Source organism: Myxine glutinosa, chromosome 1 (genome assembly GCF_964187855.1).
Source record: "Myxine glutinosa chromosome 1, kmMyxGlut1.1, whole genome shotgun sequence".
Classification (NCBI taxonomy): domain Eukaryota; kingdom Metazoa; phylum Chordata; class Myxini; order Myxiniformes; family Myxinidae; genus Myxine; species Myxine glutinosa.
This window is the reverse complement of record NC_136261.1, coordinates 89,552,748-89,574,469: the sequence shown is the minus strand read 5'-3', so window position 1 is coordinate 89,574,469 and position 21,722 is coordinate 89,552,748. Positions and strand designations below refer to the sequence as shown.

General features: G+C 50.3%; 1 protein-coding gene across 3 annotated transcripts in view; it reads right to left on the bottom strand.

Moving 5' to 3' along the window:
- Window positions 1-21,722, bottom strand: part of RPL38 (ribosomal protein L38) — a 275,214-nt gene that overhangs the window by 3,364 nt on the left and 250,128 nt on the right. Inside the window, exons 1-3 of one of the 3 annotated variants that reach the window (XM_068114751.2) lie at window positions 2,009-2,070; window positions 1,752-1,785; window positions 547-607 (exon numbers count right to left, since the gene is read on the bottom strand). In XM_068114751.2, the coding sequence (XP_067970852.2) occupies window positions 547-607; window positions 1,752-1,785; window positions 2,009-2,055 (142 nt within the window). In that variant the 5' untranslated portion in view covers window positions 2,056-2,070. Of the gene's footprint in view, window positions 1-546; window positions 608-1,751; window positions 1,786-1,956; window positions 2,071-21,722 lie in introns of those variants that run through there. The other 2 variants (XM_068114767.2, XM_068114745.1) reach the window with 2 other exon arrangements.

Sequence of the window (21,722 nt, the reverse complement as noted above, 5' to 3'; positions counted from 1 at the left end):
GGTTTCAACAGCGTGAAGACGAGCTAGGTGTGAGGCAGGAGCACCAGCCCAGAGGGGAGAACAGAACTCCATTGAGCTGCGGATGAAAGCCTTGTATGTGGTGAGGAGCTCAGGTGTGCCAAGGAAGGACTTCGCACGACGGAGGATGCCCAGTCGGCGACTGGCTTTGGAGACCAGATTCTTTCTCCGAGTTCTTCCCCTCCTTCTTCCCAACTTTCTCCGAGTTCTTCCCCTCCACCCAACTATTTTGAAGACATCTTCCAACAAACTAAACGTACAATATCTGAGCACATTTCATGGTCACATGACACCAATTTTCATCAGTTTTTGAAATGTATATGAATCATTCATTTTAATACAATCTGAGAAACCTGGTATATTTTTAACACAGTGTTTGATAAATTGTTCATATTACATTTCCCACATTGCCGTGTGCAAATCATCTGCAAAAATAGGAACATTTGCACAATGTGAGGACAGACGCGTAAAGACAATCCCATGTTTGCATCGAACATCACATAAAGCAGCCCAGACTGGAAAACTCACACTTTGCATCCTTCCTTCGCGCGGTCAGCAAGAAGTCTTTAATCTCGGCAATCTGGCGAGGCTGAAACCAGAAACCAGATGGACAATATTGAGTAATTACCTCCGCCACCAAAGGTGGATGCAGATTATGTTTTCACCCCTGTCTGTCCGTTTGTGAACAAAATATCTCAAAATGATTCGATTTTGGTGAGGATCAGGATTCAGATCCAGCTACATAGCAGGATATCTCAAAAAGTTATGGATGGATTTGGAAGAAACTTGTTGGACAGGTTGTGCGCCTGACAAGGGAGAATCGATTCAATTTTGGTGAAGATCTGAATATTGATTCGGATATGAGAAGTATTTTAAAATTTTAAGTGATTCTTCACCATTGGGAGATCGGGCCAAAAACTATACATAGCAGGATATCTCAAAAAGTTATGGATGGATTTGGACGAAACTTGATGGACAAGATTTGGACAAGTTGGACCGTGACAAGTTCTGTGTGTTCACACACACAGATTCATTTCTGTGTGTGTGACAAGGAAGAATCGATTCAATTTTGGTGAAGATGCGGATCCAGATCCAGCTACTATAATTTTAAAGTGATTCTTCACCATTGAGTGATATGGTCAACCAGGTGGAGGTATCAGGTATGCTCTCTACTGAGCGTCGTTCTAGTTACAATTGCAATTGATCTCAAATGATGCAAGCCATATGCATCATTTTGCCAAAACAGGTGAGAACCTTGTGGATTTGCCATTGACAGAGTGTAGAAACATTGCGCTGCAGCGATTTTTTTTGTCCAAGTCATTCACGAACCAGCTGTCCATGCCTGCCCTTTGAATGAAGGTGGCACAGGAATGTGGAATTTTTTGGTTTAGCATTCGCCGTTTTCCGCATTGTCCGTTTGCTTTTGGGCTCCCACCTGTGTGAGTACCATGGATACCTCGCTAATGTGAATATAAAGCACACTGGGCCTGGTGATGTCTGTGCTTGTCCCACCATTCTCATCCCCAACCGACACCCCCCTCCAATTAAAGTTGATAGACCAGATATAATTGGTACAGTGTATATGTAGCGCAGGCCGCCGCGTGTCCAAGTCTTCAAAACTGGTTCTTAAAAAGACTTCGACTCCATAAAATTCATTTCTGCAGCTCCATTGTTTCTTCCATGGAAATTACAATCGACAGACAAGAACAAGCAATGGTTCTAATGATCCTTACCATGATTTCTTCTTTCCCAGTGCAAAATTCGAACCTGTAACGGCAGAGCAGAGCAACATCAGGTCGACATGCTTCCTCCACCAAACCGATCCCTCACACAAACAAACATTACCTGACAATTCCACGCTCATATATCAAAAAGGACGAAAAATATGGAGGGACAAACACGCTAACGCTGGTACGATCAATAAGAATCAAGGATTACCGAATATGAACGTGGATGAACGTGGATGATCAAATGGATACAACAAACTTACTGACGCTGTCGCTGTTCCGCAGCAGGAAGAGAAAGAAAGCCCAGCATGCACTGCGCGGGGATTTTAAAGTGGATTAACGTTTTGTCGATTCATTTGCGTTTTACATTCCAAATAACTTCCTTTAACAAGTGAAAACACGAAACAGTGATAAAACAATTACAAATAAAACAAAGCGAAGATTAAACTGCCCAGCCTTCACACTGCCCAGCAGTAAATCAATAACGCCTCTCGATGAAACGCGTTGTAAACACCATCGCATACTACACCACTGTGGCTTGCTTAAACCGTACAACGGGGGAAAAGTGCTACGAAATTTCTACGCCGTATTAAACAGACCAATTGGTGCATGTAAACGTTGTTTTATCGACATCTAAATAATAGATATTTGCTTTATTGTTTTACGACACATCATTTAATATATATTTTAATTCGGATTCTTCAGCAATAATATATTATACCAGAAAATACCATCCGTCGCTTCGCTAATGGAATTACGAGGAGGGGAGGACGACAGAGAGGAGGGAGGGAGAGTGAGGACTAATGAGGAGTGAGGCAGTGACGAGTGGGAGGTGTGGGGTGAGGGAGCCTTGAAAGGGGGATGAGGGGGAGGGCGAGGGGTGAACACAAGCAAAGGTACCGGTACCCAACGCAGATAGGCCCTATCATAGGGACCCTATCATAGGGTCCCCCCCTTGTCCCACCCCTTCTCCTCCCTCCTCCAACCCCACCACCTCCATTCTCCCAGCCTATCCTTTCCCCTCCCTTCTCCCACAAAGGTACCTGGCGTTGCCCCGGATCTAAGGTACTAAAGCGAGCGTTACGCGCGCTGCTTGCGAGCAAGGAGGAAGCGGACAAGCGGTAACTTATAAGCGTCTTTATTTCAGGAGCTCACTGTAACACTGGCGCGCCGCGCTCCGGGCTGCGCGCCCGGTGTATATCATGAGGCCACGCCTACCCCTCGGGCGTGGCCACCGCCCACTTGGTGCGCGGAATGATGTCACCACGCCAGTGGGCTTTTGTGTCCGCCACACGCGCCCCCCCAGAATTCCCGCGCACCTGGAGGGCCAGTTTGCGGGGCAGACGAATGACCCGGCCGAAGCGCCCCCTGGCGATCGGCGGCGTCCGGGGTGCAGGGATGCCAGGTGGGATGCCCCTGGCTGCCCCTGGGATGGGTGCAGGACCGGGGGGCGGCGTGACGGCGGGGCTGGGCGGTGCCGGGGGTCCGCCCGCAGGGGGGCGGCCCCGACGTGGGGGTCGGGCCACTGGCGGTGGATGGTCCACGTCGAGGTGGGCCGGCTTGAGGCGGTCTACCGAAACGCGGTCAGGAGTACCGCCGATGTCCAGGGTGAAGTGCTTCGCCCCGGTCTCCAGCACGCGGAAAGGCCCGTCGTACGGGGGCCGCAGTGGTGTCCGGTGGGCATCGTGGCGGACGAAGACGTACTCCGCTGTGCGAAGCTCCGGGGCGACGTGCGTCGGTGGGTGCCCGTGGCATGCCGTTGGCACCGGGGCGAACCTCTGGGCGGTCTCTTGCAGAGCGGAGCGCTGCTGTGCCGCGGACCATGGTGCCGTGGAGTCGGGGAGGAACTCGCCCGGCACCCGCAGCGGTTGCCCGAAGACCAACTCCGCCGCGGATGCGCGCAGGTCCTCCTTGGGCGCCGTCCGGAGGCCCAGCAGGACCCAGGGGAGCCTGTCGACCCAGCCGCCGTCGCGGAGGGTGGCACGGAGCGCGGCCTTCAATGAGCGGTGAAATCGCTCACACAGGCCGCTAGCCTGGGGGTGGTAGGCCGTGGTTCGGTGCAGCCGGACCCCGAGCCCCTGCGCGACCGCCCCCCAGAGCTCCGAGGTGAACTGGGGGCCGCGGTCGGACGAGATGTCTGAGGGGGCGCCGAACCGGGCGACCCAGGTGGCGATGAAAGCCTGCGCGACATCGGCCGCCGTTGTCGACGCCAAGGGCACGGCCTCCGGCCACCGGGTGGTGCGGTCCACCATGGTGAGGACGTGGGTGAAACCCCGCGAGGGGGGCAGAGGTCCCTCCAGGTCCACGTGGACGTGGTCAAACCGGCGTTCCGGCACCGTGAACGGGGCCAACGGGGCCTGGGTGTGCCAGTGCACCTTGGCGCGCTGGCACGCGAGGCACGTCCTGGCCCAGCCGCGGACGGCCTTCCGGAGGCCATGCCAGACGAACTTGTCGGCGATCAGCCTTTGGGAGGCCCTCACGCCCGGGTGGGACAGGCCGTGGATGGCGTCAAACACCTGGCGCTGCCGGCCCGCGGGCACGATGGGGCGAGGATGCCTGAGGGAGACGTCGCACAAGAGGGCCGCGCCCGCGCCGTCGAACGCCCCCTCGGTGACGCGGAGGCCCGTGACGGCGGTCCGCAAGGCCTGGACGTCGGGGTCAGTGGCCTGGTCCGCTGCCATCCGGGCATAGTCGATGCCGAGGTGGACTGCGTGGGCGACGGCCCGGTAAAGGCAATCCGCCACCGGGTTGTCCTTCCCCGCGACGTGCTGGATGTCCGTTGTGTACTCGGACACGGCCGAGAGGTGACGCTGCTGCCGGGCCGACCACGGCTCGGTGACCTTGCCCATCGCGAAGATCAGCGGCTTGTGGTCGACGAAGGCAGTGAACGCACGGCCCTCGAGCAGATGGCGGAAGTGCCTGACCACCAAGTGAAGCCCGAGCAACTCGCGGTCGAAGGTACTGTAACGGCGTTCGGGCGGGCGAAGCTGCCGGCTAAAGAACGCCAGCGGTTGCCAAGCTCCACGCACCCATTGCTCATGCACCGCGCCCACCGCGTAGTCCGAGGCATCGGTGGTGAGGGCGATCGGTGCATCGGGCGCCGGGTGCGCGAGCATGGTGGCGTTAGCCAAGGCGAGCTTCGCGCCCGTGAACGCCGTGTCCATTTGCTCGGTCCAGGTAACGTCGCCTTTGCCCGGCTTACCTCGGAGAGCTTCGTGCAGGGGGCGCAGGAGCTGGGGGATACGGGGCAGGAACCGATGGTAAAAGTTCACCATGCCCAGGAACTCCTGCAGCCCTCTGATCGTGCGGGGGCGCGGAAACCCCTTCACCGCCTCCACCTTGGCCGGCAGGGGGACGGCTCCGTGCCTGGTGACACGGTGCCCCAGAAAATCGATTATGGTGGCGCCGAACCGGCACTTTGCGGGGTTCACAATCAGGCCAGGCTGGCCCAGGCGTTCGAAGAGCGTGCGGAGGTGGCGTAGGTGCTCTTCGCGGGACGCGCTGGCGACGAGGATATCGTCCAGGTAGACGTAGACAAAATCCAAGTCACGCAGGACGCTGTCCATCAGTCGCTGGAACGCCTGAGCCGCATTCTTCAGACCGAAGGGCATGCGCAGGAACTCGAAGAGTCCGAATGGCGTGATGACACCGTCTTCGGGACGTCCTCCGGCCTGACGGGGACCTGATGGTAGCCGCGTATGAGGTCCACCTTCGAGAAGAAGGACATGCCCGCCAAACGGGCGGAAAAGTCCTGAATGTGGGGGACGGGGTAGCAGTCGGGAGTTGTGGCGTCATTGAGACGGCGATAGTCCCCGCACGGTCGCCATCCCCCGCCGGGTTTCGGCACGATGTGCAGCGGCAACGCCCAAGCGCTCTCTGAGCGCCGAACGATGCCGAGTCGCTCCAGGGTAGCGAACTCAGCTTTTGCCACCGCCAGCTTCGTCGGCTCGAGGCGGCGTGCCCGGGCGTAGACCGGTGGCCCGACGGTGGGGATGTGATGGGCCACCCCGTGCTTGACGGCCCCCGCCGAGAAGGTGGGCCGCGTGAGGGCCGGGAAGCCGGCGAGGAGGCGGGTGAATGCGTCCGCTGCCGGAAGCGTACAGACCAACGTGGCCGGAACCGAACCGTTCGGCAAGCCGCTTGGCAAGCCGCTCGTTGAGCTGGGCAACGCACAAGCGAGCGAGCTGAACGTCTCGGCCTGGACAAGTCGTCTGCGCTTGACGTCGACCAGGAGCCCATTAGCGCACAGGAAGTCCGCGCCAAGCAGTGCCATGGGCACGTCGGCGGTGATGAACGTCCATCGGAAAACCTGCCCTCCGAACCGCAGAGAGAGGCAGCATTTTCCGTACGTACGGATGGGCGTCCCGTTCGCGGCAAGCAGCGCGGGGCCCACACCCGCGGCGTGGTTGTCTGACGTGCCGGCGGGAACGACACTCACCTGCGCTCCCGTGTCGCACAGGTAACGGCGCCCGGAGAAGGTGTCCGTTATGAACAGCAGGCTGCTCGAACGGCCGGCGCTCATCGCCACTATTGAGCGCCGGCCCAGGCGTTTCCCGACCTGTTGAAGGAGCATGGCGGATGACACTGCCGAGCTTCGTGGCCGAACTTGGCGTGGAACCAGCACCAGGTGGTGGAGCTGGAGGAGCGCGGCTGGCTCCGCCAGGCCGGTGGAGTTGGCGGGTTTCCCCGCGGTGGCGGTTTTCGCCGCGGCGGTGGGCGGGGCGTGGCGGCGGTCACGAGGTGCGTATCAACATGCTGCGTATGCTGTATAAGCTGATGCTATGGATCAGCAGCATCAGCAGCAGCATCAGCAGCATCAGCCACGAGGGCCGTGACGGCCACGCCGACTCTCGCCCGCGTGTCCGAAGCGGCGAAGTACTTGTCCGCCTCGGCTGCCAATGCTCGGGGTTCCGTTAGCCCGGTCCCGGCCAACGCGAGGCGAACCTGCGCTGGAAGTTGGCGACGGAAAAGCGCCCGGAATAGAGAACCGGGGGCTTCGTCGCCCAACAGTGACAGCATATGGTCCATTCGGACCGACGGGCGCGTGTCACCGAGCTCGGGGAGATCCAGGAGGTGGTCGGCCCGTGCGTCGTCCGTGAGGCCGAACGTGGCTAGGAGTAGCCGCTTGAGTGCCTCGTACTTGTGGCCGTCCGGTGGGTGGCGAAGGACGGACACAACTCGAGCGGCCGTGCCGGGCCCGAGGGAGGCGACGACGTGGCAATAGCGCGTGTCATCGCCGGTGAGGCGCCGAAGCTGAAATTGGGCTTCGGCCTGGACGAACCAGACTTCGGCCTGAGCCTCCCAAAATTCGGGAAGTTTGATGAAGTTGGCCATGGCAATGGCGTCGCGTGTGGAAGGATCGCTCCGGCAGATCCAACGTCAAGGGGGTCACCAGTAAAGCGCGGCGTTACGCGCGCTGCTTGCGAGCAAGGAGGAAGCGGACAAGCGGTAACTTATAAGCGTCTTTATTTCAGGAGCTCACTGTAACACTGGCGCGCTCCGGGCTGCGCGCCCGGTGTATATCATGAGGCCACGCCTACCCCTCGGGCGTGGCCACCGCCCACTTGGTGCGCGGAATGATGTCACCACGCCAGTGGGCTTTTGTGTCCGCCACAGTACATCTATTAGACGACCACAATTAAGCCCACATATTTTAGAGACAAACATTTTATTTATCAAGCTGCAAAATATTGAACAGAAATATAAAAAAATTCAAAATATTATTGTAATGCTTTTGGATTGATAATATTGAATGTTTATCCATCAAGGGCCAGAATATATAAATTGTTTGATGTGGTTGTTTTGTATGCAGCCTGTGCAGCGACTGAGCAATATTTTGGGGGGGGGGGGGGGGGGGGGGGAGGGGTGAGGGGGACGTGCCATCCCGCCCATTACCAGTCATCAGGTGCTCATTTATGCCGACCGCAGAAGGATGACAGGCTGAGTCAACCCACATTGTGTTAGTTCAACAACTTGACAGGGGCTCAAACTCAAGACCAGAAGATCTCAAGCCAGGCAACTTTTCATTTTTATTTTATACAACATCCAGAGGGGGAGGTAAAGAGGAATGAAAGAGTGAAGGTGAGCAGAGAGCCTTGATTTTGGCAATTTCACCAGAATAAGGTTGCTGGCAGATCTTGTGCAACCTGAAGGAGTATTTGGGGGACAGAGCACAGACAGGGCTGAGCACAGACAGGACCTCCATCCATTGTTGAGACAGCAGAAGCAACACGTCCAGAGTAGAATGACCTGGTCTGAATCCAAATTGATGATCCGAGATCAAGCCATTGGAGAAGAATCTCCACGCTACTAAAGTTAAGAATTTTTACATTTGTATTTTTGTCAAAACTGTATTTTTATTTTACAGTGTGAGTGCCTACTGTGTAATCCGAGTTAGATCTTGGTGTAAATCGTGCTTATCTGTGTTTAATCGTCTGTTGGTTCCTGCCGCGTTTTCAGGCCTGTTTTACCAGGCCTTGAGGCTTTGTTGTTTCCTCTCGGTCGTTTGTGGTCCATTTACTGTCATTTGTGGTCCATTTTCCAGTTTTTTTTTCACCCCATACTTTCCCGAACATCTTATCCTCTGTTTCGTCTTAATACAATTTTTTTTAAAAATAATTACCTTCTCTTTCCTGTGTCGTTCGTTCTTCGACCACGTGTGTCGTGTTACGACCTGGCCCCTGCGTGAAGGGCTCTGGGTACTGCCTATTGCTCCGGAGATCCTAATCGATGTGCTCGGGAGACCAATACGTTCCCCATGGGCGGGACGCGCCGTATGAGCAGTCAGAAGTGACCGAGCGAAGTTACCATCCAAATGCTGACGCAATTTCCCCCCCCCCCAAAAAAAATTCAACACATAGTATGCCAATCAAGATATGCAATGCAAATTCAAAACAGAGGAATAAATGCAAATCCTTTACTCAGAATCAAGAAAAAAAACACAGGGTACAACACCCAGGAAAAGAAATCCCGCTGATATGCAGCGGAAAAGTTCAAGTAATTAAAGGACAGACAGGCACCAAGACAAAACAATTAAACGACCCACCCGGTATCCTTAGCTAATCCCAAAGGGGAGGGAGAGGGTAGAAAAATAACAAAGAAATATTCGCCAGTATATAACGGAAATAAAAGGTAAAATAAAACCGGGAGGGGGGGAGGGGAGGGGAAGGGAGGAGGGGAATTCAGGCCTGTTTCAGATGGCGTCTATGCTGCCTCGCCCCAACCGCGTGTCCCGAGGGTGGCGCCTCCACTCCACTCTTCTCTTTCTCAGTGGGTGTCCCCAAACTCCACGAAAGACTTGCCCAGAGCAGTTTCTGCAAGACCCTGAAGCTGCACTTTGCCTCCGACCGGCTCAGACGAAACTTGATGAGGAGCAAAAGCTTCTGCTTCCTCTCCCACATTTTCCTCACGATCCCATGTGCACCGAGAAAACCCTCCTCCACCCCAACCTCTCCGGCACTAACTGTGCCTCCAACAGGCAGCCCTCAGAGATATTAAAGCCTCAAAAAGCTCACACAGGCCGGTAATTATTTGTATTATTTTAAGAAAGAGAAGGTAATTATTTTAAAAAAAAATTGTATTAAGACGAAACAGAGGATAAGATGTTCGGGAAAGTATGGGGTGAAAAAAAAAACTGGAAAATGGACCACAAATGACAGTAAATGGACCACAAACGACCGAGAGGAAACAACAAAGCCTCAAGGCCTGGTAAAACAGGCCTGAAAACGCGGCAGGAACCAACAGACGATTAAACACAGATAAGCACGATTTACACCAAGATCTAACTCGGATTACACAGTAGGCACTCACACTGTAAAATAAAAATACAGTTTTGACAAAAATACAAATGTAAAAATTCTTAACTTTAGTAGCGTGGAGATTCTTCTCCAATGGCTTGATCTCGGATCATCAATTTGGATTCAGACCAGGTCATTCTACTCTGGATGTGTTGCTTCTGCTGTCTCAACAATGGATGGAGGTCCTTAATACCAAACAGGAAATCAGAGGTGTCTCCCTTGACATATCACATGCCTTCAATACGGTCTGGCACCCAGCTCTACTAACCAAACTCTCCTCCTATGGTATCCATGGAAATCTCCACGCATGGCTTGCGGACTTCCTCTCTGGTCGTAGTCAACGGGTGGCCCTGAATGGATTTCTCTCATCTCCCCTTCCTGCTCAGGCTTGAGTTCCCCAAGGCAGTGTTCTGGGCCCTGTGGTTTTTCTGGTCCTCATCAATGATCTCTCCAACTTTCTGGAAAATCCTCTCTATCTCTTTGCTGATGACTTCACTCTCTGCCACTCCATACCTCATCCCTCAGATCAGCAGTCCGCAGCCTCCTCACTCTGCAGACGTGGTCAAAATCACAGACTGGTCATACAAGTGGAACATGTCTTTCAGTCCTGACAAATCCTACACTCTCACTATGTCTCTTCGAAAAGACCATCTGGACAACCCTCCCATCTACTTTCTCAACAATCCTCTCCAAGAAGTTCTGTCACTCAATCTCTTGGGTCTCACAATCTGCCATGATCTTTCCAGGGAAAACACATTTCCAAGCTGGCCTCCAAAGCCAATCGCCGACTGGGCATTCTCCGTCATGCAAAGTCCTTCCTAGGCACACCTGAGCTCCTCACCACATACAAGGCTTTCATCCGCAGCTCAATGGAATACTGCTTTCCCCTCTGGACTGGTGCTCCTGCCTCACACCTCGCTCGGCTTCACTCTTTGGAAATCAAAGCTTTCAGAATCATTGGAATATCCCGGATGAAGCCGATTGTGAGGGCCTTTCACTCATTCACCTCAGGCAGGTTGGTGGTCTTTCTGTCTTCTACTGACTCCTCTTTGGCCTAGCCCCCCCCCTTCCCCCCAGCCCTGTCTGTGGTCTGTCCCCCGAGTACTCCTACAGGTCGCACAAGATCTGCCTGCAACCCTCTTCTGGTCAAACTGCCAAAATCAAGACTCTCTGCTCATCTTCACTCTTTCATTCCTCTTTTCTCCCACCTCTGGAACAAACTCCTTCACTCTCTTCAATCCCTCCAGGTTTTTAAAACAGCTGTTCACCACCATCTCTTATCTTTCCCCATCCAAAACCTTGATCTTTTCTACCCCCGTTAATTCACCCCAGGATCCACTTTTCTGAAATACCGACTTCTTTCCTGGAAATCCTAGCTGTGTCCATGTTTTTTTATTAACTCTCCCACCCCCACTCCCCTTCTCTCACCACAAGCCCTCTTCCTCCCACAGATCTCCCGATGTCCCTGCCCTCAAATGTTGTACTTGTGTGCTTCCCCCTCTCTCCCCATCTTGTCTCCCGCTCCCTTCATTGCATGTTTTATGTGTCTGTGCATGTTTTCATGTTCAATGTGCGAGCTCTTACACGAGCCTCGATCTTGTATACCAAAAAAAAAAAAAAAAGGAAGGATTTATTGCAAAATGAGTTTCTTGTGATTTTCAAGTCAGAGATCGGTTTGAAAACGTTGGAGGAGGGGTGGAATGCAGGTGAGTTTAGGGAATATAGGAAGGAAGAGTTGTAAGAGATGGAATTTTTATTTGAAATGAAGAGATTTGGTGAGCAACTCGAAAATAACCTTTTAAAGAAGAAGAAGAAAAATGTGTTATAATATAGAACAGAATAAAACACTTCAGGGGGAAATTTAAACATTTTAAAACAAAGCCATGAAAACTATCTGGGGAAATTCCCTAAATGAGGGCATGAAGGATTCCAGCACAGGTTCAGAAGCAGGAACAGAAGGATAGGAGATTGACAGAAAGGAGAGCAGGGAACGAAGGAACAGGAAGGTGTATAAGCAATATGTTAGTACGGCAGGAGAGGCCTACTTTTTTAATTATTCGTTACCGAATCTTCACCTTCTTTCTCATCCTCTCTCTCCAACACCCTTTCCAATACCTTCATTCCATGCTCCAATAACTTTATCGCTCGGTACGAGCCACACTCCAGAGGGTCACCTTTCCCCTTGTATAGAGGGACGAGGGTACTCGGTTCCCAATCCACTGGAATGCGGCCTTCTTTCACCACCAGATTACAGATCTCTGTCATTATCTTCACACCCCAACTTCCTGCTGCCTTCAACATATCTCCCACAACTCCCGTCGGCCCTCCCGCTTTTCTACTCTTCATTGTTTTTATCGCTTCCTCAACTTCCTTCTCAGTTATCTTCTCTGCCGGTCCTAAAACTAGGTTACTCTCTATGTTGCCATCCCATTCATTCTCTGTATTCAACAGCATTTCCATATATTTTTTCCATCTTCCTTTAATTCCATCTGGGTCCACAACGATTTGTCCCACTTCATCCTTGAAGCAACTCACCCCCATCACATCACACCTCTCTTTCGCTATCTGCTTTGCAATCCTGAATACCGCTCTCTGACCCTCTTCCGAATCCAAGCGTTCTCCCAACATTTTCCTACATGCCTCCTTCGCCTTTGCTACCTCTTTCTTTGCAGCCTTCTTGGCTGCCTTATAACTTTAATGCTCTGCTTTTACTGCTCCCATACCCTTCGCCTTCTGCCACTCCTTGAACTTCTTCCTCTTCTCGTCAATCCTCTTTCCAACTTCATCATCCCACCACCATGTTTCCGAGTGCCTCGGTGGTCCTTTTGTCCATCCACATATCTCACCAACGGCTCCCAACAGACTAACTTTCATTGACAAACAACCACTTTCAAGCTCAACCACGTCATCCTCTACACTACTCAGCCTCTCTTTTAATGCCTCCTTTACTGTCACCTCCTTCAACCTCCACACCTTCATTCTCGGTTGGTACTTCACCCGCCGAGCTCTCCTTGCACCTTTCACCCTTATGTCGCAGACAACCAAGTGGTGCTGTGAAACAGCCTCCTCCCCGGTGATCACCTTTGTGTCCCGGAGGTGCCCCCTATCTCGCCTACGCACCATCAGGTAGTCAACGGTTGTCGTTGATCCACCTGACGTGTATGTAACAAGCTTATTATCCTCTTTCTGGAACTGAGTATTACAAATCAACAAATCAGCTCCATCAGCAAACTCCAAAATCCTTTCACCTTCTCCATTTCTCACACCATATCCGTAACCCCCATTAACTCCCTCAAAACCCTCCATACTCCTTCCCACATGTCCATTTAGTTCTCCTCCTACCACAACAACTTCCTCATCTTTCACCTTTTCCATCAGCTTCTCTATCACACACCAGAACTTGTCCTTCTCTTCATCGGTCCAACCACCACTTCTCCTGATCTCCCTATCATTGTCCCTACATTCCATGTCCCAAACCTCAGAAACCGATCTTCACTTCAGCCTCCTCACCCTGCAGACGTGGTCAAAATCACAGACTGGTCATACAAGTGGAACATGTCTTTCAGTCCTGACAAATCCTACACTCTCACTATGTCTCTTCGAAAAGACCGTCTGGACAACCCTCCCATCTACTTTCTCAACAATCCTCTCCAAGAAGTTCTGTCACTCACTCTCATCATACTCACAACACTGTCTACAAACTCTTCAGAAAACAGGACACCAACACCATTCACGCCCTCCGGGCACCCTTGCCACACAAACTTGTATTTCTGTCCCTGCCTACCCTTCACCATTCTCACACCACTTCCCTTCCATCTCGTCTCTTGCACACAACATATGTCTACTCTTCTTCTGACCAATACTTCCACCACTTCTCCTGATCTCCCTATCATTGTCCCTACATTCCATGTCCCAAACCTCAGAAACCGATCTTCACTTCAGGCTGTACCCTGCCGATATGTAGTTGTCATTGTCATGGTTCTCTTTTTGAGGCAATGTTTTTATGGCCGGATGCCCTTCCTGACGCCAACCCTCTTAGTCGCCTCCTATGACACACAGGGATACGGTGTACCTATTCTAAACCAGGGTGCACGCCGGGAAACGTTTAAAACATGGAAATTCTGGGGGGGTGGGGGGGGGGAGGGGCGGCGTCAGCACCAGGGTTGCGGGGTCCCGGTCAGCACCACACTACGTCGGCCTGGTCAGCACCACACCACGTCGGCCCGGTCAGCACCACACCACGTCGGCCTGGTCAGCACCACGCCAAGTCGGCCCGGTCAGCACCACACCACGTCGGCCCGGTCAGCACCACACCACATCGGCCTGGTCAGCACCACACCACATCGGCCCGGTCAGCACCACACCACGTCGGCCCGGTCAGCACCACACCACGGTGGCCCGGTCAGCACCACACCACGTCAGCCCGGTCAGCACCACACCACATCGGCCCGGTCAGCACACCACGTCGGCCCGGTTGGCCCAGAGCCTGGCGCGAAGTCCAAGGACATCAGCACATCATCCGAAAACAGCTCCGGTTGGTGCGAAACACTCGGTCAATGTCGCGAACCAGGTCCCGACACGCCTTTGCTCGCTCGGCCCTGATGAAGGCCTCGCTGGGTGTTCTCCAAACAGGGGCAAAATCGCCCAAGCCATGCTGGATTTCGGCGGCGGAATCCTTGCTCGCTCGGCCCCGATGAAGGCCTCGCGGGGTGTTCTCCAAACAGGGGCAAAATCACCCAAGCTGCGCTGGATTTCGGCGGCGGAAGCAGCCACGAAGCGACGATATTCAGTCGGGCTGTACGATTCGCTGTACGCTGTACGATTCGGTCAGGCTTTTTCACGTTGTCCGCGCTCTTGAATCTTCAATCGGAAGCGGTCAAAGTTGGTGGCAAGGCATCTTCTTCTTCCTCGACGGAGTCCAAGATGTGTTTTGTCAAACCACTGCTTCCATGTAAAGTTCTGATGCTGAGGAAAAGAGGCAAGGGCAAGGTTGCAGGAGAACGAATTGTCGTCCACTATGCTCCCCTTTGGAAAGCTGCACACCTTCGCGCTTCCCACCAATGAAGCCTTGGGATTAACACATTACCGGTAACGAATAATTAAAAAAGTAGGCCTCTCCTGCCGTACTAACATATTGCTTGTACACCTTCCTGTTCCTTCGTTCCCTGCTCTCCTTTCTGTCAATCTCCTATCCTTCTGTTCCTGCTTCTGAACCTGTGCTGGAATCCTTCATGCCCTCATTTAGGGAATTTCCCCAGATAGTTTTCATGGCTTTGTTTTAAAATGTTTAAATTTTCCCCTGAAGTGTTTTATTCTGTTCTATATTATAACACATTTTTCTTCTTCTTCTTTAAAAGGTTGTTTTCGAGTTGCTCACCAAATCTCTTCATTTCAAATAAAAATTCCATCTCTTACAACTCTTCCTTCCTATATTCCCTAAACTCACCTGCATTCCACCCCTCCTCCAACGTTTTCAAACCGATCTCTGACTTGAAAATCACAAGAAACTCATTTTGCAATAAATCCTTCCTTTTTTTTTTTTTTTTGGTATACAAGATCGAGGCTCGTGTAAGAGCTCGCACATTGAACATGAAAACATGCACAGACACATAAAACATGCAATGAAGGGAGCGGGTGACAAGATGGGGAGAGAGGGGGAAGCACACAAGTACAACATTTGAGGGCAGGGACATCGGGAGATCTGTGGGAGGAAGAGGGCTTGTGGTGAGAGAAGGGGAGTGGGGGTGGGAGAGTTAATAAAAAAACATGGACACAGCTAGGACTTCCAGGAAAGAAGTCGGTATTTCAGAAAAGTGGATCTGGGGTGAATTAACGGGGGTAGAAAAGATCAAGGTTTTGGATGGGTGAAGATAAGAGATGGTGGTGAACAGCTGTTTTAAAAACCTGGAGGGATTGAAGAGAGTGAAGGAGTTTGTTCCAGATGTGGGAGAAAAGAGGAATGAAAGAGTGAAGATGAGCAGAGAGTCTTGATTTTGGCAGTTTGACCAGAAGAGGGTTGCAGGCAGATCTTGTGCGACCTGTAGGAGTACTCGGGGGACAGACCACAGACAGGGCTGGGGGGGGGGGGGGGGGCTAGGCCAAAGAGGAGTCAGTAGAAGACAGAAAGACCACCAACCTGCCTGCGGTGAGTGAGTGAAAGGCCCTCACAATCGGCTTCATCTGGGATATTCCAATGATTCTGAAAGCTTTGATTTCCAAAGCGTGAAGCCGAGCGAGGTGTGAGGCAGGAGCACCAGTCCAGAGGGGAAAGCAGTATTCCATTGAGCTGCGGATGAAAGCCTTGTATGTGGTGAGGAGCTCAGGTGTGCCTAGGAAGAACTTTGCATGACGGAGAATGCCCAGTCGGCGATTGGCTTTGGAGGCCAGCTTGGAAATGTGTTTTCCCTGGAAAGATCATGGCAGATTGTGAGACCCAAGAGATTGAGTGACAGAACTTCTTGGAGAGGATTGTTGAGAAAGTAGATGGGAGGGTTGTCCAGACGGTCTTTTCGAAGAGACATAGTGAGAGTGTAGGATTTGTCAGGACTGAAAGACATGTTCCACTTGTATGACCAGTCTGTGATTTTGACCACGTCTGCAGGGTGAGGAGGCTGCGGACTGCTGATCTGAGGGATGAGGTATGGAGTGGCAGAGAGTGAAGTCATCAGCAAAGAGATAGAGAGGATTTTCCAGAGAGTCGGAGAGATCATTGATAAAGACCAGAAAGTTCACAGGGCTCAGAACACTGCCGTGGGGAACGCCAGCCTGAACAGCAAGGGGAAATGAGAGAACTCATGCAGGGCCACACGTTGACTATGACCAGAGAGGAAGTCCGTAAGCCATGCGTGGAGATTTCCATGGATACCATATGAGAGTTTGGTGAGCAGAGCGGGGTGCCAGACGGTATTGAAGGCACGTGATATATCAAGGGAGACGGCTCTAATTTCCTGTTTGACATTGAGGACCTCCATCCATTGTTGAGACAGCAGAAACAGCATGTCCAGAGTCGAGTGACCTGCTCTGAATCCAAATTGATGATCAGAGATCAAGCCATTGGAGAAGAGGAAGGATTTGATATCTGAAGTGATGATTGATTCCATGACCTTGCTGATAATTCGGAGCAGGCTAATTGGTCTGTAGTTGTAAGGATCTGTTTTTGCACCTTTTTGAGTAAAGCGGTAATGATGGCTGATTTCCAAGCAGTTGGTAGATGACCCTGAGCAAAAGAGAGGGTGAAGAGAATGGAGAGAGGGTGTGAAAGAGTGGCAGAGCAGGATTTTAGGACACTTGGGCTGATGCCGTATGTTCGTTCCAGTTGCAGAATCAGAGTCGAGGATTGACAGAAACTTCTCCACCTTGTCAGGAGAGAAGGACACAGAGTCCAGGAGCAGCTGGGTATGACTGGGTACGGTGGGCACAGAGACAGATGGATTTGGGACACAAGATTTTGAGGCAAACATCGAGTTGAGGCATTCGGCTTTTTCACATGCGGTGTCAACTGTGTAGCTGTTTGAAGTAAGGGAGGTGATCGAAGGGGAATAAACACCAGAAACAGATTTGACCATACGCCACCAGGATTTGGAGGAGGGAGACAGGTTTGAGAGTTCCGTCTTGAGAGTAGAGAGATATTCTTTCCTGGCTCTCCTGAGGGTAGACACACACTTGTTCTGAGCTTTTTGAGAGGAACTGAGATTTCCTTCATTTGGATTAGCCTTCCATGAGATGAAGGCAAGTTGCTTCATGGCAACTGCCTCACCACATGCTTCAGTGTACCATGGTCGGGAGGAAGGGTATGACAACTGAAGATGGGATGGGATAAATCTGTGCTTGAGAGAGAGCAATTTTCTTTTGAAGAATTCCCAGGATTAGTTGATGTCAGAGGCAGTCGAGATGGGAGACCAGTCCAGATGATTGATGGCTGCTTGAAGACCATGCCAGTCTGCCTGAGTGAAATGCCAGACTCGTCGGCGCTGAGGAGGCTCCATGAGAATGGCCAGCGAGATGTCCACTTTAACAAGGAAATGATCAGAAGAACCGATTGGAGCAGTAGAGGAGCAGCAGACATTTGCAGGAAAGTAAGTCCAGTAGAGAAGCTGCTCCATTGACTGAGATCCGGGTCGGGAAATTGACAGATTGGGTCAGTCCCAGTGAGTCGTAGAAGTCCTTTGCCGAGGTGCCATGGCTGGTGAGAGAGGTACCCACACCCAGCCAGCTGACATGATGACAGTTGAAGACGCCACATATGAGAAAGAGAGAGTTGGGATGAGTGCATAGAAGTTGGTCCATTTTGTTAGACAGGGAGATGTAAATGGAGTCATCACTGTTTGGAGGATGGTACAGAACACATTAACAAAAGGTGGGAGCGGAGAGGAAGCCGGTGCCAGAGGTACTCCTGGGGGTGGGGGTGGAGAGAGGGCAGTGCAAGGAGAGTGGGGAGGAGAGCAAGGAGGGGTTTGCAGCAAGATGTCGAATGCTAGCAGTACAAAGTGTTGTCAACTCAAACATAAGTCCAAAGTGTTCTTTAAGTACTGCATATACTTGTTTTCTGTGGTGGTGTTTAGCAATCAAGGAATACAACATTACTACAATTCTACAAAAGTCATTACATGAAAGTTTTCTCTAGCAGATAAGCTCAGTGTTGCTCAGTATGCCTTCAGTGTTGCTCTTTTAATAAATAAATTGCTGTTCATCCTTCCTCACACATGTGATTGTCCATCAAATTTCTTAGCCACTTCCTCAAAGACATCACATTCGATTTGCAAAGATTCCACAAATGTTACCAATTGCCTTCATGAAGGACAAACTCATTGCAAATTGTTCATGAAAGATACGAAGGGATTGCCAAGTTCGATTATTCCAAGAAAGTTGCTATTATTATTGGAACCTATCTCTTCATTTTGGCAGCGGAAGGGTACACTACCGGTCAAAAGTTTTAGAACACCTCAATTCTTCCAGTTTTTATTGAAATTTACGCAGTTTAATGTCCAGTGAATAACCTGAAATGGTACAAAGGTAAGCAGTAAACTGCTCGAGGTTAAAAAAAAAAAGTTTAGGTCAGCAAAAACGGGAAAATAATGTAAATTGTACAGTTATATTGTAAAAAAAATGCCTTCTTCAGGAAACAAGTAATGGGTTAACAACTTACAGCTCTTCTGCAGCAATGTAAGTAAACTAAGCCTTGAAAGTTGATGCAAACAATTCCTACAGGTGTACCAACCTCTGCTGATTACTTGATTACAAATCCCCTGTCTGTATAAAAGCAGTATTGGAACAGACTGTTATTACACCCTCTGAAGCATTATTTGGACAATATTGAACTGCAGGAAGTAGTATATTGGAAATTGGAGGAAACTCTGACAGGAAGAGATCTGGCAGACCCAAAGCCACAACAGAATCAGAAGACAAGTTTCTGAGAGTCAACAGCTTGCGTGATAGGCGGCTCACATGACAACAGCTACAAGCACAGCTTAACACTGGTCAAAGTAAGCAAGTCTCAGTTTCAACTGTGAAGTAAAGACTTCGAGCTGCAGGTTTGACAGGTCGAGTGGCAGTAAGAAAGCCATTGCTAAGATGGCAAAATAAGAAAAAGGAGCTTGCCTGGGCCATGAAACACTGCCAGTGGACTACTGAAGACTGGAAGAAGGTTTTATGGACCGATGAATCAAAATTTGAAATCTTTGGTTCATCGTGCGGGTGTCTTTGTATGCCGTCGAGTAAACGAAAGGATGGTTCCTCAGTGTGTGACACCAACTGTCAAACATGGAGGAGGAAGCGTGATGGTCTGGGGCTCTTTTGCTGGATCCAGAGTCGGCGATTTGCACAGAGTGACTGGCACCCTGAACCAAAAGGGCTACCACAGCATTTTGCAGCGCCATGCAATACCCTCTGGTATACGCCTAGTTGGTCAGGGGTTCATCCTACAGCAAGATAATGACCCTAAACACACCTCCAGGCTATGTCAAAACCTTCGAGGAAAAGAACAAGACGGTAGGCTTCAAATCATGGAATGGCCAGCACAGTCTCCAGACTTAAACCCCATCGAGCTGGTTTGGGATGAACTGGACAGAAGGGTGAAAGCAAAGCAACCTACAAGTGCAACACATTTGTGGGAACTTCTGCAACAGTGTTGGGAAGAACTTCCCGAACAATATTTGATTTCCATTGCAGAAAGAATGCCACGAGTGTGTTCGGCGGTTATATCTGCAAAAGGAGGCCACTTTGCCGAGTCAAAAATTTTAATTAAGTTTTGTTAAACAAAATGATTCTATGATTTATTTTTTATCTCCAATTGTTTATTTGTTCTCTGCTTAATTTCAGTGCATTGAGACATTAAACTGCGTAAATTTCAATAAAAACTGGAAAAATTGAGGTGTTCTAAAACTTTTGACCGGTAGTGTATGTAGTCCTCTTTCCACTAAAAACTTTATAACAGAAACCACTCTTTTCAATGTATTCCTCCAGAACTCTTGGTCTTTTCTAAAATATCTCGTTCTTCCATTGTTACAAGTCTTAACAGAGGCTTTTCATGTTGAGTGTCCACTCACTTATACTTGCCCACAGGTTCCTGTTCAAGATTCTTCTCAGAAAAGTAAGCATGTAGATGTTCTGTTAAATGGAAGTCCACAATGCTGACTCAGGAAATGTCATCACTTATTCTCCAGAAGATGGGGCTGGCAGACGGTGGCGGTCGAACACTCGTGACAGCAAGTTTACGCTCTATCGCTATACTTGTGCAGCTTCGCTATTAATTCTCCTGGATCAAGAACAACTTGGTTAAGTTTTGACACCGTTTTTTCGATGGGTGCATTCAATTTAACATGGCACGACGTGCATGGGATTCCGTGCGCTTGTTACTTGGGAAAGATTTTTTTTGACAAGTTTGTCGATCACTCCAGTTTGTGTGTTTGTTTGTCTGTCTGTCCACTCACTTATACTTGCCCACAGGTCACAATTTTAAACCTATCTTTACGAAACTTCACCAAATGGTAACCAATTGGTGATCCGACAGAATCCTATTTATTTTTGAGGTCAAAAGGTCAAAATAGGTCAAAGGTCAACCACTTTTTTCAAAATTCTAAAATCCTCAATTTTCACCCAATTGACTTAATATTTGAATAGGATTAACATATCAGGTAACTGAAATCAACCACCAACTATTTTTGACATTAGCGTAGGCCAAAAGGTCAACATAGGCCAAAGATCAACATAGTCCAAAGATCAACAACCTTTTCAAATTTGTAAAATCCTCAATTTTCATCTGATTGACTTGAAATTTTAATAGGATTTGCATATCAGCGAACTGTCAGGGACAGCAGGACTCAGCGGCGGTGTCATATACCTGGATGCGTAAAATATTGGTGAATGTTGACAATATATTAAGTTTGCATTAATTGACATATCGTATACTGACTGGGTAGGCAACCTTAATTTACCTCCAAATGTTGCAACATTGATTGGGGACGCTACCTGAGAATGACCCTGTAATGAATGTACGACAAGCTGAAGAACTCGTATGTGAATGACTATTGAAGTGATTAGTTTTATTTTATTGACCTCTCCCTGTTTGACCTATTGAACTCTCCCCTTCCCTACCCCTCCCAGCCCTCCTGGGAATTTCCCCAGGCAACGCCAGGTACTTCTGCTAATTTAGAAATAAATTAATTCCACTGCAAAATCCAAGGCCAATAGGTCTCTCTGATTAAAAAAAAAACAAGTTCAGTGAATGAAGTTTATTCTGAACAAAACATCCTGCTTTTTAAAGGGGGCCATCCACACCTTGAAGATGGTTTGTCCAAACCTCGAAGCTCAAGATAAGAACTTGGTAATTTTTAAGAAAGCTCATGATTTTCCCTTTTTGTTTTTTTGAATAGAAGATCGAGGTTCGTGTAAGAGCTAACTTTGATCACAAAAAGACAAACTGACACATAAAACGTAAAGCATATGATAAAGGGAGCAGGACAACAAGATGGAAAGCAGGGACATCGGGAGATCTGTGGGAGGGAGAGGGCTTGGGAGGAGGAGACATGGGCAGGGGGTGGGGGGTTGGGGGAGCGGTGGGAGAGGGGAGCGGTGGGAGAGGGGAGCGGGAGGGGAGGGGGGAGGGGTAGGGCAAGGTTGAGGGGAGGGGAAAAGTGTGGGGAGAGAGGGTGGATCTGGGGTGAATTAGCGGGGGTAGAAAAGA